Raw genomic sequence first — 13521 nt, forward strand, 5'->3', positions numbered from 1 at the left:
GGGAGCTTACATAATCCTGCTGACATAACTCTTTGGATCAGAGTCTCCTAAGCAACCCAACACAGCAAGGTACTAGCTCCCGAAATGGGGAAAAATGTGGGTTTGCCTCTGGCGGGGTGTGTGTGTGTGTGTGTGTGTGCACGCGTGTATGTACTCTGCATAATTCTGGCAATTTGTATTCTAGTATACTCAGAATTAAGCAGGTTAATTTAGCTTTTCCTCTATTTGTTCATATCTGGTGCTTAGAGGATTTTGAAAATCCTATTCTCAGCGATCAGCTAATTTCATTTACATAGAAAATACTACAACTGTTATATGTTGTCTGGTGGACTATTTTATTATCGTTTTTTTGAAATGCTTTTTTTTTTTCACATAATGTCTTGAAGTAAAACACTCCTAAATGTCATGTGATTAGAAATCTGATAAATTAGGTCTTTTCAGTATTTAACTGACCCTTCAGGTCCTGCAGACTCCTACATTTGTGTGTGTGATAATGTGAGGGAAAATAGAGAGGCATAATGGACTATAACAAGAGGTTTCAGTGATGTTATAAACCACAGAAGTGAAGTTCAGATAGTTTATGGTCCAGTTAACAGAAACTCTCAATAGATTTATATCTCTATAAATCAAAATTTGTCTGCTGCTTATTTTCTATATGTGGTTCTGACTCATGAATCTATGCCCTGTAGAAATTTCTATTCCTTCTTGAGTCATGCAAATGTTGCCTCCTATCACCCCAGATCTTGCTTTCTCCAGTGATTAGCTCTGTTGCACCCTACTCTGTTGTCATGTATTTTTTGCTTCATGTAATGTCACCATTTTGGAAAAAAAAAAAAATTGTGATTTTTCTTCCTTTTCAAGAACAATGTAGAATTCATTGTACCAAAATTGGAGAAGTACAAGAGGCAATCAGTATATACATGATATAGAACCAAATAGGAAAAAAAGTTAATGTAAACACAAACAGAATACTTTATGCTACTTCCTTCATGCTGCCTTCATCCTGCTTCTGAGATGGAGGTCTGAACACAGCAAAACATCATTGATGATAAGCACACATGGGCTTCATCAGATAGAGAGACAATATATTCCTCCCTATGAAAGGGTTTAGTCGGGTAGTGAACAGGTTTACCTCTTCCATTTTAAGCTATTCTGTGAAAGAGTAAAGCAAAGCTGAGACATCTTTGCATATGCTTCTCATTTCATGTACTGATACAGAAAAAACCAAGACAGAAAGCAACGGAATTAAATAGTGGCTGGATATGAAATCACGGACAGTAACAGTGTAGTCTTCAGGGCAATAGCAGATGTATATATGAAAGGCTGAGATGCTACATCAGGTGGACAAAGTCACAGGAGGCAACTTTCTGACAAGAAATGAGAAACAGTTCCTTGGGAGAGAAGGAAGCAGCCATGTGTCCAACATGTCCTCGTTGCTTTCAGGATGTGAGTCAGCAGTGTTGTCGCTAGCTGGCCTGCAGTCATCTGCTACTATGGGTTAGATGCAGCTCTTCTGTTTTTAAATCTTAGGCTGCATCTGCTGAAGGGTAGAAAGAATTTAACTTTTTCTTCTGTAACAGAAAGGTTGAGGTGTTGAGCAATGGAAGTGCTTTCAGTAATAGCCAGATTGGCAAAATCTGACCGCCTATTTTGAAATGAGGTTGTCAATGTTCCGCTGCGGACAATGGCCTAAATGACATTTTTTTTTGTACTGAAGTGGGTTGTTTTTGAAGTCAGATCAAATGTCTCATCTGTTGGTCAATAAAGGGCAACAAAGCTGGTGAAAGGGCTGGAAGGCATGTCCTATGAGGAGTGGCTGTTGCAGAAACACTAGGCTGACAGCGATATGTTTCAAAGGTCAATTTTCTTTAATGATATCAAAATGCAATGGTCAAATTGAACAGGAATGTTATGTGGTATTGAAATATAACAGTCCGATTGAACGGGAATATTAGGTCGTAAACTCTGTGACAAACACAACTTATTTACAGGTTCAGGATGTCACTATCACTACACGAATTGTAACCAAATCTAAGCTTAGAATGATGATTCAAGATGCGCATATCACTCACTGATAAGGCGAGGCACTCAACCCCAGGGACCTTCCTTAGAGGCTGTCCCCATCTGAGGGGAGAGTCTCTGACTGCAGACCTGCTGCTCTGAGGACGACTGGCTCACAGGGGTCTTCTGGCAGCTCCATTTATACTCCTGGCTCGGGTTGGGGCTCGTGGTCATACGTGGTCAGAGGTCTAGAAACTTCTCTTACCTGAGGTGTTTCGTTGGATGAGGTGTTTCTGGCAGGCTCAGGTATCTGGGGTACCTGACTTGGGGCACTCTGTGTACGTGACTCCAGTCACCATGCGGGCCAGGCGGCTCGACCCCCAAACCGCAGCTTCTAGTTTAACTCTTTCCTTTCAGTGGTTGAGAAGATTTGGTCTTTATCAGGGTGGGTGTACCTGCCACAGCGGCTGAGGACTCTGGGTTTGTCTAGATTGGAGAAAAGGAGGCTGAGGGGTGACATCATTGCTCTCTACAGCTTCCTGAGGAGGGTAAGTGGAGAGGGAGGTGCTGAGCTCTTCTCCCTGGGATCCAGGGATAGAGTGTGTGGGAATGGTTCAAAGCTGCATCAGAGGAGGTTCAGACTGGACATTAGGAAGCATTTCTTTACCGAGAGGGTGCTCAAACACTGGAAGAGGCTTTCTAGAGAGGTGCTCGATGCCCCAAGCCTGTCAGTGTGTAAGAGGCATTTGGACAATGTCCTTAATAACATGCTTTAACTTTTGGTCAGCCCTGAATTGGTCAGGCAGTTGGACCACATGATCATTGTAGGTCCCCTCCAACTGAAATATTCTGTTCCTATTCTATTCCTATTCCTATAATATTCCTATAATATTCCTATAATATTTCTATTCTATTCTACCAAAGACGACACTGGTAAAGCTTGCAACCTGGAGACTGGATCCATGGTCTGTATAGTTAGGGAAAGCAAGGAGGAAAAACTCCTAGGTCACTGCTGTAGATCATTATTTTCTTGGAGAAGGCAGGTTGCCAGTTTCATTAAAACTAGATGACCAGAAAGGTAACCTGGTTTTGATGCTGATTTGTCAAATGTTGACTTGTCCTATGCTCCTCTTGGGGTGCAGTGATTTTTACATAAGTAGCACTGCTTTATTTCCATATATAACTCATTTTTCTGTATCTTTTATGAATGAGTTTTGGACATGGGTGTCTTACAGGCTACACTTTCTGTTTTTTTTAACTGCTGACACAGCCATTAATGCTTTTGAAAATGCTGGTGAATGACAGGTGAATACCTATGAAATCCATAGTATCACCAACAAAATGCCATCAATTGTTATTGATGGTTTCTTGCTTGCTATCCTTTGAACTAGCTGACATAGGGGAGAATACGCACACAGAAAGGTGGCTACTCATCAGAACAACTCATATTCAAGACAGAAATATTAGGAAAGAATACACCCAGATAACTAGAGGAATTTATTTCAATATTTACTGCTAACACATCAGTCGAAAATAAAAAAGATTATCAGTCTAGCCACTGTTACAGAGAGAAGTACAACAGTAATGAGATGAGCTTTGTAAGGACAGGACTGCATTACTGAGGCAACTACAAACATCTGACACTCAGTGCAGCTGGATAACTTCTTGCTTTTGCAAATGCAGCAGCTTTACTGCCCCCCTAAATTAATGCGTAGAACAAATTCAATGCACTGTGTGGTCGATGCTGGAAAGCTTCAACACCTGCTCATTTTGCTCTGCAGGAGAGCATATAAATTTGCTGTGGAAATCTTCCCTGTGCAGAAGTAGAGATGAGGCTGGGAAGTCTTTCTGGAAAAGTGTATCCTGTCTGGGCTTTGTAGTACCTCAACTCTGTTGCACTAATCTGAATTGTTGTATGGTTGTTAATGAAATATAGGCTAAGCAGCAGTTTTAGCTCAGTGTTGTGTACTTTCTAGGTATTAGGGTAGTTCTGGTTCTGTTCTTTTCCTTTCCAACTCATAAACCCCCTGCTTTTGAAAGTGCCATCCACTAATTTTATAGTGGATGTAGTCCCTTTTGTAAGAGACAAGGCAGGCATTAACATCTGATAGTGTATTGTCTCACTAAGAGATTCCTTATTGCTTGCACACTGAGAGTGAAATAACTCCCTTTACATTCAAAGAAGGAAATTCACTACACTTTCTTTTTTTGATATACCTCTTTGAAATGCAAGATGAAATGCCAAAACTTAGCTCATATTTTATTACCTCTTCCCTTCTGTCCCTTCCTTCACAAGACAAATCTTCATAGAGAATGCTTTTTTTTTCTGTCCACTGTGAAAACAGATAATGTGTCCAAGCTCCTGCTGCTTCTACCTTACTATCATCAGGAAAAGCTGGAAATAAAAATAAAACCATAAAGTTATCATCCATTAATGTTTTAAATATCTCTTCTGTCTGTCAGCAATCCTAACATACATTTCACATCAATTTGTAAGATACTGTAGCCTAGGGAAAGGTAATAGTTATATTCAAAGGTTGTATATTTTCTTAGACCAATATTGCTAGTAAAAATAGTCAAGCTTTAGTGCACATGAATCCCTTCTCAGAATGTTTTGATTTCCTCGTCATTAGGAAATCATTATGAATGTAATTATATTAATGTAGCTAGTGGATGAATCTTGTTTTAATCATACTTGTGCTTTTAAGTATGGCAGAATCCTGGTCTGGAGAGCAGAACACAAAGCAGGCATCTTTGTGTTACCATGCGTTTGCTGACTCTCATTTGGCCTAATGCAATTTTTCCCTTAGCCTAGTAAAATGCCAGAGTTGATTAACGTTGATTAATACTGTTCTGCATAAACTTTTCATGCTGCACAGTTTAATTTTATCCAAGATATGTCAACGAGTATCATGGGGAGCTTTTTCAGGAAAGCAGTACTAGAAAGTGTCAAATAAGTGCTAATGATCTCAATACACAAGAAAGAAATTGTTTTCCAATTAGACTTTAGCTTTTGTCATTCTAGTGCCTTCTGTCTCTGGAGTACAAAACGAACTTTCACAAAATACTGGCTCCTTTCTTCATGTACCCGAGCTAAAATTGTAATGAAAGACTGTTTGCTTGAATTAAAAAAAAAAAAAAAAAAAAAAAAAAAATTGCCTGTACCCTTATGCTTTTAGAAGTTTAGCAGTGCTACCACTTTTGCCTTTACCTATTATTTGAATTCATTGAACTTCCTGATTAATTTTCTGGTCATTTGGCAGATGTGAAACCTAGATAGGTAGATTTCTAGATAGAAAATACCATATGCTAAGTTTTAATTGTCATCCCTTTCAGGCACGTTTTCATTATCAAAGCTGCTATATTCCAGGTCTGCAAGAATTAACCTTAGTTGAAAATCCAAACAGCTAAAGCCCAGCTGCCTTTGGATTTTGAGGAAAAATAAGCAGTCAAACCAGTGTTTTCTTTCTCTTGCCAACAGGGAGGCCACAACTTAAACTGGGTGCAGTGAAAGAAGGGCCTCAGTAATGGGCTGGTTTTGCATGGATGCATGTTACCTTGAGAACTTCCCACTCGTGTGATACCTTGGGAAAAGCTTCAACAGTTCTTCAGCAATGCCCCTCCGCCTCCAAAACCCTCTCTCCTTTTTTTTCTTCAAAGATCAGTTTAACCTCATCTTACAATAATGTCTGTGAAAAAATAGTCATCTTCCACTTATTTAGTGTTGCTACCTTTATCTTATTGCTGTCTTCTCATTTCAACCTGCCGCATTTATCTGAATTACCCACCCGTTGCATTTTGTCTATGGCTCTCTGACCTTTCTGTAGCAACAGGCTGTTGTCTGTGCTATTTTTCCTAGCAATATCTAGGGCACTAGACTCTTCATACGTGACTAGGCTTTCTAGGCATCACTGTAATAATAATAATAGTAATTCAGGATATTATTATTACTTTTAATAATGAGTAATGAATTGAGAGACAGAATCACATAGTAGACTAAAAAAAAAGGGGGGGGGCAAACAATCATTTATATCTTGTATAAAATCAGGAGATTTGGGACTTTCAAGGTGTCACTACAATAGGAGTGAATATATTCCTGAGATCTGGTACAGGATACTCTGTACCAACTCTGAAGGACAATCTTATGACTGAATGAAAAAAAATCACACGGGACTTAGGAATACTGGTGTTTCTTCTGAAGCAGCTTGAGTTTCAGAAAGGTAGGATTGGTCAGGGAAGAGGGATTAGAAGGCAGCAAACAGGGAAGGCAATGCTGCATCCATACCTTACAGGAACATGTGACAACGTTCTAAGCACCTGCTGTGCCAACGTGAGCCCGTGCTTTATGTGTCGAATAGGGGTATGGGCAGTACTGTGTAAACTATGGATAACCCTCTTTTATGAGAAATGAGAGTAACAAACAAAGAAAACTGACTTTTACCCATAAGTGTCTAGCATTCTTCAAATCACTTGTGGGGAAGTACCCAACTAAAAGAAATTTTCTTGGAGCAGAACAAAACTGCACATAGAGTAAGCAAAATCCTCCTGAAAGAAACCAAATGAAAATGTAGGTGGCATTACACAATATAATTAGCTTCCTCAATTTAGACAGGGGAAAGCTGGGAAAGATCCAAGACTGCACCAGTAAACCTGTCCATGATGGTTTGATAGCACTTAGTGTAGGACCTGGGAATCACAAATTGTTGCAGTGTAAAATTTTGTCCTTCCTCAACAGGAATTTGAGGAGTCCCTGGCAAAATGCCTCCAGGAAGAGTCCTATGGGATGCATTTCTTGCTGGTTATACATCTAATTTGATCCATCCAGAGTCTGAGTGCTGGAGGTTTTCAGTGAAGAACGTGTTTTTCATTTTCTCCATTCGCTGATCCATAACAGAATACTTTAAAGTTCCTTTCATGTCAGCTACATAAAGATGTTTTCCAAGTGAATGTTTCAACTTGGGACAAAAATAACGGAAAGAATTAGTTACACTGGATTTCTCCCTCATACAAAACATTATAAAGCAGATGTTAGCATTACCTTTTCAGGAAAGAATTACACTTAGCATGCTTGAATAATGAATCTACCAACTCATTTACTCTCGTAGTTGCTATGAGGAAGGAAATGGGAGTAAGTATAATGAGACCCTTAGTGAAAGACATTTTGTGGCGATATATAAAACCAGGTTACAATACCACTGTTTCCTTGGGAACCACTCTTGTCTAACAGAACTGGAAAGGAACAGAAAAAAAACCCCAGTATCAGAAAACTTAGTATTAATAACCCTGCTGGTGTCAGTTCATTTATATGACTTAGAGAAGCCACCAAAAGAAAGTATCACGTACCTCTGATATATGACGAGTGAGTTTTCAGTTGCAGATTATACAGTGGAAGAACAATTCCAACAGGAGAAGGTAAAACAGGGATGGGAATCTGTTTTTTCAGAGTATGGTAGTGAGTTCAGAATGAGAGCTGAGATGGACAGGAAGGGCAGGTACCCAGAGACACGTGAATGTGAAGGTCAGAATTTACAGATGTTTCACTACTGAGGAAATTACAAATGAACGCTCCTTAAAAATAAGTTTCATAAATGATCACACTAGCTGATAGTAATCTGACTTGTTTGATTGTAGATTATTGTTGACACCATTACTCCGGAGTAGGTAGGGAAGTCTGTGCTCTGGCTATATTTTCATCAGTATGTCACCTGGGTAATGTAAATAACAGTAACAGCATGAGACAATTCTGTGCAGGCTGACAGGAACATGAACAAATAGTGTTTTAATTTAATTGCAGGAAAATGCGAGGAGTGATAGGTGGAACTGATGGGGAGAAGGGAAGGTAGAAGCACAGAAAGGTCAAGTTGAACCATTTCTTCAGTGAGTCACGGGATATCTTCTGCTCTGAATCTGCTCTCTCTTTTCAAAGCAAATAGCTAGATAATATATGGGGATTACAGTTCCTGTGCCTGGATTTGTTTGTTTGTAGTTACCCGCTTAATGGTACAGGATTCGGTGGGACCAGGGCAAATACCAAGGAGAAAAAAAAGCTCTTGAAATTCTACAATCATGCTGAGAGCAGGTATTTGTAATTTGTGGATGAAAAATCACAGGCGTGTTGAAATGATTACGGAAGCAGGCACTGTAAATTCAGAAAGTTCAGAGGTAAATATCCATCGGAAAGAAATTCAGATGAACAAAGCAATGCACAAAGAGCTGTAGTGAGGTCTGGCAACCAAAACTACGGTCAGAATACTGTTAGTGTTTATGGTTGAGACATGTCATGAAATATTTTTGAAACAACTGTGTAACCTGATGGGGTGGAGAGGTTTCTTTCAAGTGGTCTGGTTCTTTTTAATTATTCTTAGAAGTGATGGAGTGATTTCTCTCTTTCCTCACTTCCCCAGGATAAAAGGCAGTTTCCCAAAGCGATCAGTCCAGTTAATTCCTCCATTCAACATTTATAGATTGATAAGGACTGTACTATCTTTGGTAATCTGATGACACACAGTTCTACATTTCCTTCTCTTTTTGAGTTCGATGCCAGATTTATCTAGTGCCTGGAAGAAACAAGGAACTGGGTGAGAGCCAGCTGGCTGGAATCCAGTCCGAAAGGTGAAGGTGATGTGGACGGGAAGAGCAGAATGCTTTCAGGACTTGATGAAAAATCATATAGTTTATTTTACAAGGGTATGTGCCTAAATATGGTGTGCTCAGTTTCTACACAATGGTTTATGTATAATAACAAAGGGTCTGTTACACATAATTTTACCTCAAGGAATGGAACAGGCTACTTTCAGCCAAGGATGCCGATGACGTTTCTTAGACAAAATTAAAATTTGATGAATATATGTGCATGATAATAGGTATGGATTTCTGTTAAGACTTGCTTTACCACAGCCAACCTACCACGTCCTTCTGGTGATCTGTTCCTCCAGAACTTGTTTTCCCAAATGACTGGTGTCTTCAGCCCAATATTGCATGCAGAACTCTTCAGCTAGTGGAGCCACATCCTAGAATTTATTCTCTGTGGAAATACAGCTAATGAGGACCAGGATACTTTCAGGAAGATGACTTTTTTGGGGGGGCCTTTGCACCTGGTTATAAGTTGATGTCATGGTCTGCTAGAAATAGCACCAGCTCCAGGAACGTATGATCTGCGGTGGAGGTTTCAAACTGTCCACACTAAACCTTACAAAACCACTTTATTATTGCTACATACGCTTATATGATATTCAACACTGATGCGAAATAGGAGTTATGTCTCATAACGTGGGAGAACAGCAGTTGAACTCTACTGTCTGTAACTAGATTGAAAACCGGCAGATCTAGATCGAATTGTTTCTTCAGCATTCTTGGATAGGTTATTTCCCATTTATTTGGGCCGGATGGCGTTCTGAGCATCGTAGGGTTCTTTTGCCGGAAATTATTTCTTGCCATCAACGTGACTGCTCAGGGGGGGGATCAGAGGTAGCAAAAGCGTTTTGAGAGGTTTATTCCACCACGGCCTGGCTTCCCGGGCGGGAGGAGGTCTTCCTTCTCTCCTCGGTGTCACGTTCCTGCTCGTCTGGGTCGGAGGAATCTGTCCAGACAGATGCTGGGGCAAATTTCACGCCTTGCGTCGGCTGAAGGACACTCCAGGCGAGGGCGGAGCGGGAGCTCCGTCGGGCAGGACCCGCGCGGCCCAAGAGCGGGGCCGTGCCCTGCCCGCGGAGCCGTAGGCCGGCCCGGCGCCCCCCGCGGCGTCGGCGTTGCTCTCCGGTTCTCGGCCCAAGCTGCAGCCCGCGCCGTCGGGCCTTCGAGGGGACGGGACTGCGGCGGCCCTGCCGCCTTCTGGGGCCGCTTCCCCCTCGCCTTTCCCGCTGCCTCCGCCTCCCGGGGGCCGCCGTTCCCCCCCCCCCCCGCCAGCTCTGTCGCCCCGGGGCTGCTCTGGGGGCCGGGCCCCGCGCAGCGGCTGCCCCTCTCCGCCCGCCCCCCGGGCACAGCCGGCGGCGGGAGCGGCGGGAGCGGCGGTCGGGGCGGCCGCGCAGCGTCTCCCCGCCCTCCCCGACCCCCCCGCGGCCGCCGGGCTCGGTCCTCCCAGCGCGTCGCCGGCGCCTTGGCTCCTCCTCGTCCTTCCTCGCGTGATTTTTATCGCGTCCATTTTTTTTTTTTTTTTTTGTGCGGGGATAAATAAATAAATAAGGACAGCGGTCGCCCCCCCCCCCCCCGCCGCCCCCCGCCGCCCAGCCCGCGCGGCGCCGCTAGGGGCGGCAGCCGGGCCCCGCGCCCCGCGCCGCTCGGGTGGGGTAGGCGGTGGGGCGATGCGGAGCCCCCTCCCGTGACTCCGGCTCTCCGCCATGCCATGGGTTAGGCGGACTCCATCCCGCAGCCGAGAGGGCACCAGCCAAGCGAGGCGGCGGCAGGGAGCGGCGCGGCCCGGCCGAGGAGCGGCGGCGGGAGGCGGCGGCGGCGGCGGGAGGCGGGCGCGGCGCCCCGCGGCCCCCTCCATGGACGGCGGCGAGGAATTATGAGCCGCGGCCGGCGGCCCGGACTGGCGCTCGCCCGCTGGGGCTTCCCCCGCTGCGCGCCCCGGGGCGCCGGGGCTCCGCTCTCGCACGCCCCCCCCCGCCTCGCCCCCCCGGCAGCCTCCGGCCCCGTCTCCCGCCGCCCCCCCCCGCCGCCGGCTCCGTCCCCCCTCTGCCCGCCGGGTGCTCGGGGTTAGGACAATCGCGCTCGCCCCCAAACCCCAGCGCTCCCGCGGCTAATCCTGCCCTTTCCCCCCCTCCGTCCCCACCCCGCCTCCGGCCCTGCCTCTGCCGGCGCTGCCCTCTCCCCTCCCCGCTCGCCCCCCGGGCCCCGCCGGCCCCGTCCGCCCCGCTGCCCCGCGGCGAGCCGGCGGCCGGGCGGGTGGGTGCGAGGTCGGGGCCGCCGGCCACCCCGCCCCTCCCCGGCGGGGCCGTCATTAGGCTGCCGGTTGATTACAGGGTATTGATTTGTATGTGCTTCTCCCGGCGCCGGCGGCGGCCGCTCCCGCTGGTGCCGCCGCGGCCGCTGGAGTTCGGGCAGCGCTTCCCGTAGCGGCGGCGAGCTCCCACCAAACATGTCGGCTCCCGCCGGGCCCCGGGGCGGCCCCGCTCCTCCCCAGCCTCCTCCGGCTCCTCAGCCCGAGATGCCCGACCTCAGCCACCTCACGGAGGAAGAGCGGAAGATCATTCTGGCCGTCATGGACCGCCAGAAGAAGGAAGAGGAGAAGGAGCAATCCGTGCTCAAGTAAGGGCGGGCGCATCCCTTCCTCGTCCTCCCGGCCCACGGTGGCGGGCGCGGAGGTCTCTTCCCCGGCCTCGGGGGCGGCACGGCCGGGGCGGGAGAGAGGAGCGGGGCGGACGGGGGCGGGCAGGGGTGTCCCTCGCCGCCGGCCGTGTCCCGGCGGCCGCTCGGCGCCGGGCGAGTGTGGGGCACGGCGGGGGGCGAGGGGGGGGGGACGACGACGGGGGACGGGACCTGCCGCCGCGGGAGCGGGCAGAGACGGGGCCGGGAGGCCGCCGGGCAGGCAGGGCGCCGCGGCCCGGGCTCGCCGCCCGCCTCAGCCGCGCTCCGCGGGGCGGGAGGCGGCGCGGCGGCCCCGGCCCCGCACGCCCCGGCGCTGGCGGGGGCGAGGCGCCCAACATGGCCGCACAGGTGCCGTTCTCACCCGGCGTGTGCCATCGGGAGGAAGGGGGGGGGGGGGGGTGGGTCGGGGCGGCGGTTGGCGCCGCCGGAGGGGGCGGATCGGCGGCATCGGGCCCCGTCCCGGGGGCGCGGCGGGCTCCGGGCCGGCGGCGGCGGCCCTGCCCGGCGCTGGCGCGGACGCCCGGGGCGGAGGGGGACCGCCGGGGCCTAGGCTCCGGCCGTCTCGCTGGGTGGGTTTGCCACAGCCGCCATCTTCCCCCGACAACGTGTCTGCCGCCCGCCCCCGCCCCGCTGCTCTTTCCAAGCGTGAGCCCCGGCGCCGGGAGAAGCGGGGCGCCCTGCCGCCCGCCCGGCGCGGGCATGGGACGCGGCCCCGGCGGCGGCCCGGCTCCGGCCCCGGGAGCTGTCCGGGCCGGGCCCCCGCTCCAGCACCGGGAGCTGTCCGGGCCGGGGCCCCGGCTCCAGCACCGGGAGCTGTCCGGGCCGGGGCCCCGGCTCCAGCACCGGGAGCTGGCCGGGTGGCAGCCCGGCTGCGGCTCCGGCTCCGTCTCCGGCCCCGGGAGCTGTCCGGGGCGGCGCCACCCCGGCAGCCCCAGGCGGGGCTGGGCGTCCCCGGCTCGGCAGCGCGGGGTCCCGTCCTGCCGCTGCTGCCCGGGCGCGGCGTGCAGCGCGGGGTGGGGGTCGGGCGGGGAAGCGTGAGCTTTCCCCTTGCGCTCTGCCCCGGCCCAGCGGGGGAACCGGTGCTGGCGGCGGCGCGGGGGGTCCTGCTTTCCCGAGCGGCGTGGGTCGTGACCTTCCCTAGGCTGGCTGGCAGGCACCGAGCGAACTGAAGAAAACTGTTCTCCCTCCGTAGCGGAGTAATCACGCTGGCTTCTAAGGGCTTAAAAACAAGCAGCGCTACTACTCTCGCGGGCATGACTTTTACGGGTGCGGCGAAGCTGAAGCACTGAGTGGGTTTTTTACACCAAAATGAGTGTTGTGTCCTGGACGTGTTAGCTGCAGCTGGCCCTTCACACTCAGTACCCGGAAACTGTCTTCTGGGCTTTAGTTGCTGGCTTTGGAAGTCTGTTTCCAAGGTTCATTGCATTATTGTGAGCGTCGTAACGAAAACTTCAGGTATCGTTTGTGTGACAGCTGCTGAACTGTGAGGTGATCTAAAAACATTTCAATGTCTGTTTAAAAAAGACTTTTTTATTGGGTGAATATTTTGAAGAGTATCAGTGTAATGTAAGCACTGGAAATAAAGTGCCGTACCTGGTTTTATCACCGCCTTTCGGTCTCATGCTATACAGTTTGCTTGCTATTGTGATACTTTTATTTTAAAGCAATTTAGGCTCCTTTACATTGCTAAATTGCGTGGCATATCAAAATAAATGCAAATTTTTGTCTAAAATTTCTGCCCTCTTAAAAATCATTAACAAAGAAGGAAATGGAAAATTATTCAAGTTGCGGTTTAAAGCTATAACAATAGCATTATAGTTTTAAAGATGGCTCCTGGCAACTCTTGTTGCAGGTGATAATACTTATGATCCATTATAAAGTATGATTTCAGTATGATACCAGGGTCAGCTTGAACTGTTAAGCTTACAAATGAAGAATAAACTGTTCTCAAGTAATCACCAGGTAAAACCAACTTAAGAAATGAAACAGAACTGTTTTCATTTGTAATCTTCAGAATCTTGGAAGCAGACATGGACAAAAGAAAGGTCTTCATCAAATGTAAAGATAAACTATAAACTTCATGTGGGGTTTAGTTTCTCATTGTGTCTCACTAAAGCTTCCTCTTGAGTTCTGTGTAAGCCGTGAGGGAAATGGTATGGCATAAAGTTTATACACAGAGGATAGCCTAGAACAGCTCTCTCAGGAAAATGC

General features: G+C 48.3%; 1 protein-coding gene across 38 annotated transcripts in view; it reads left to right on the forward strand.

Annotated features, from left to right (window-relative positions):
* The first annotated feature begins 10882 nt into the window (after positions 1-10882).
* RIMS2 (regulating synaptic membrane exocytosis 2) overlaps positions 10883-13521 on the forward strand; it is a 491423-nt gene continuing 488784 nt past the window's right edge. For 9 of the 38 annotated variants that reach the window (XM_069779826.1, XM_069779829.1, XM_069779838.1 and 6 more), the window contains exon 1: positions 10885-11250. In XM_069779826.1, coding sequence (XP_069635927.1) covers positions 11081-11250 — 170 coding nt within the window. In that variant the 5' untranslated portion in view covers positions 10885-11080. Of the gene's footprint in view, positions 11251-13521 lie in introns of all 38 variants that reach the window. The other 29 variants (XM_069779862.1, XM_069779835.1, XM_069779848.1 and 26 more) reach the window with 10 other exon arrangements.

This window comes from Haliaeetus albicilla, chromosome 3, assembly GCF_947461875.1.
Source record: "Haliaeetus albicilla chromosome 3, bHalAlb1.1, whole genome shotgun sequence".
Taxonomy (NCBI): Eukaryota; Metazoa; Chordata; class Aves; order Accipitriformes; family Accipitridae; genus Haliaeetus; species Haliaeetus albicilla.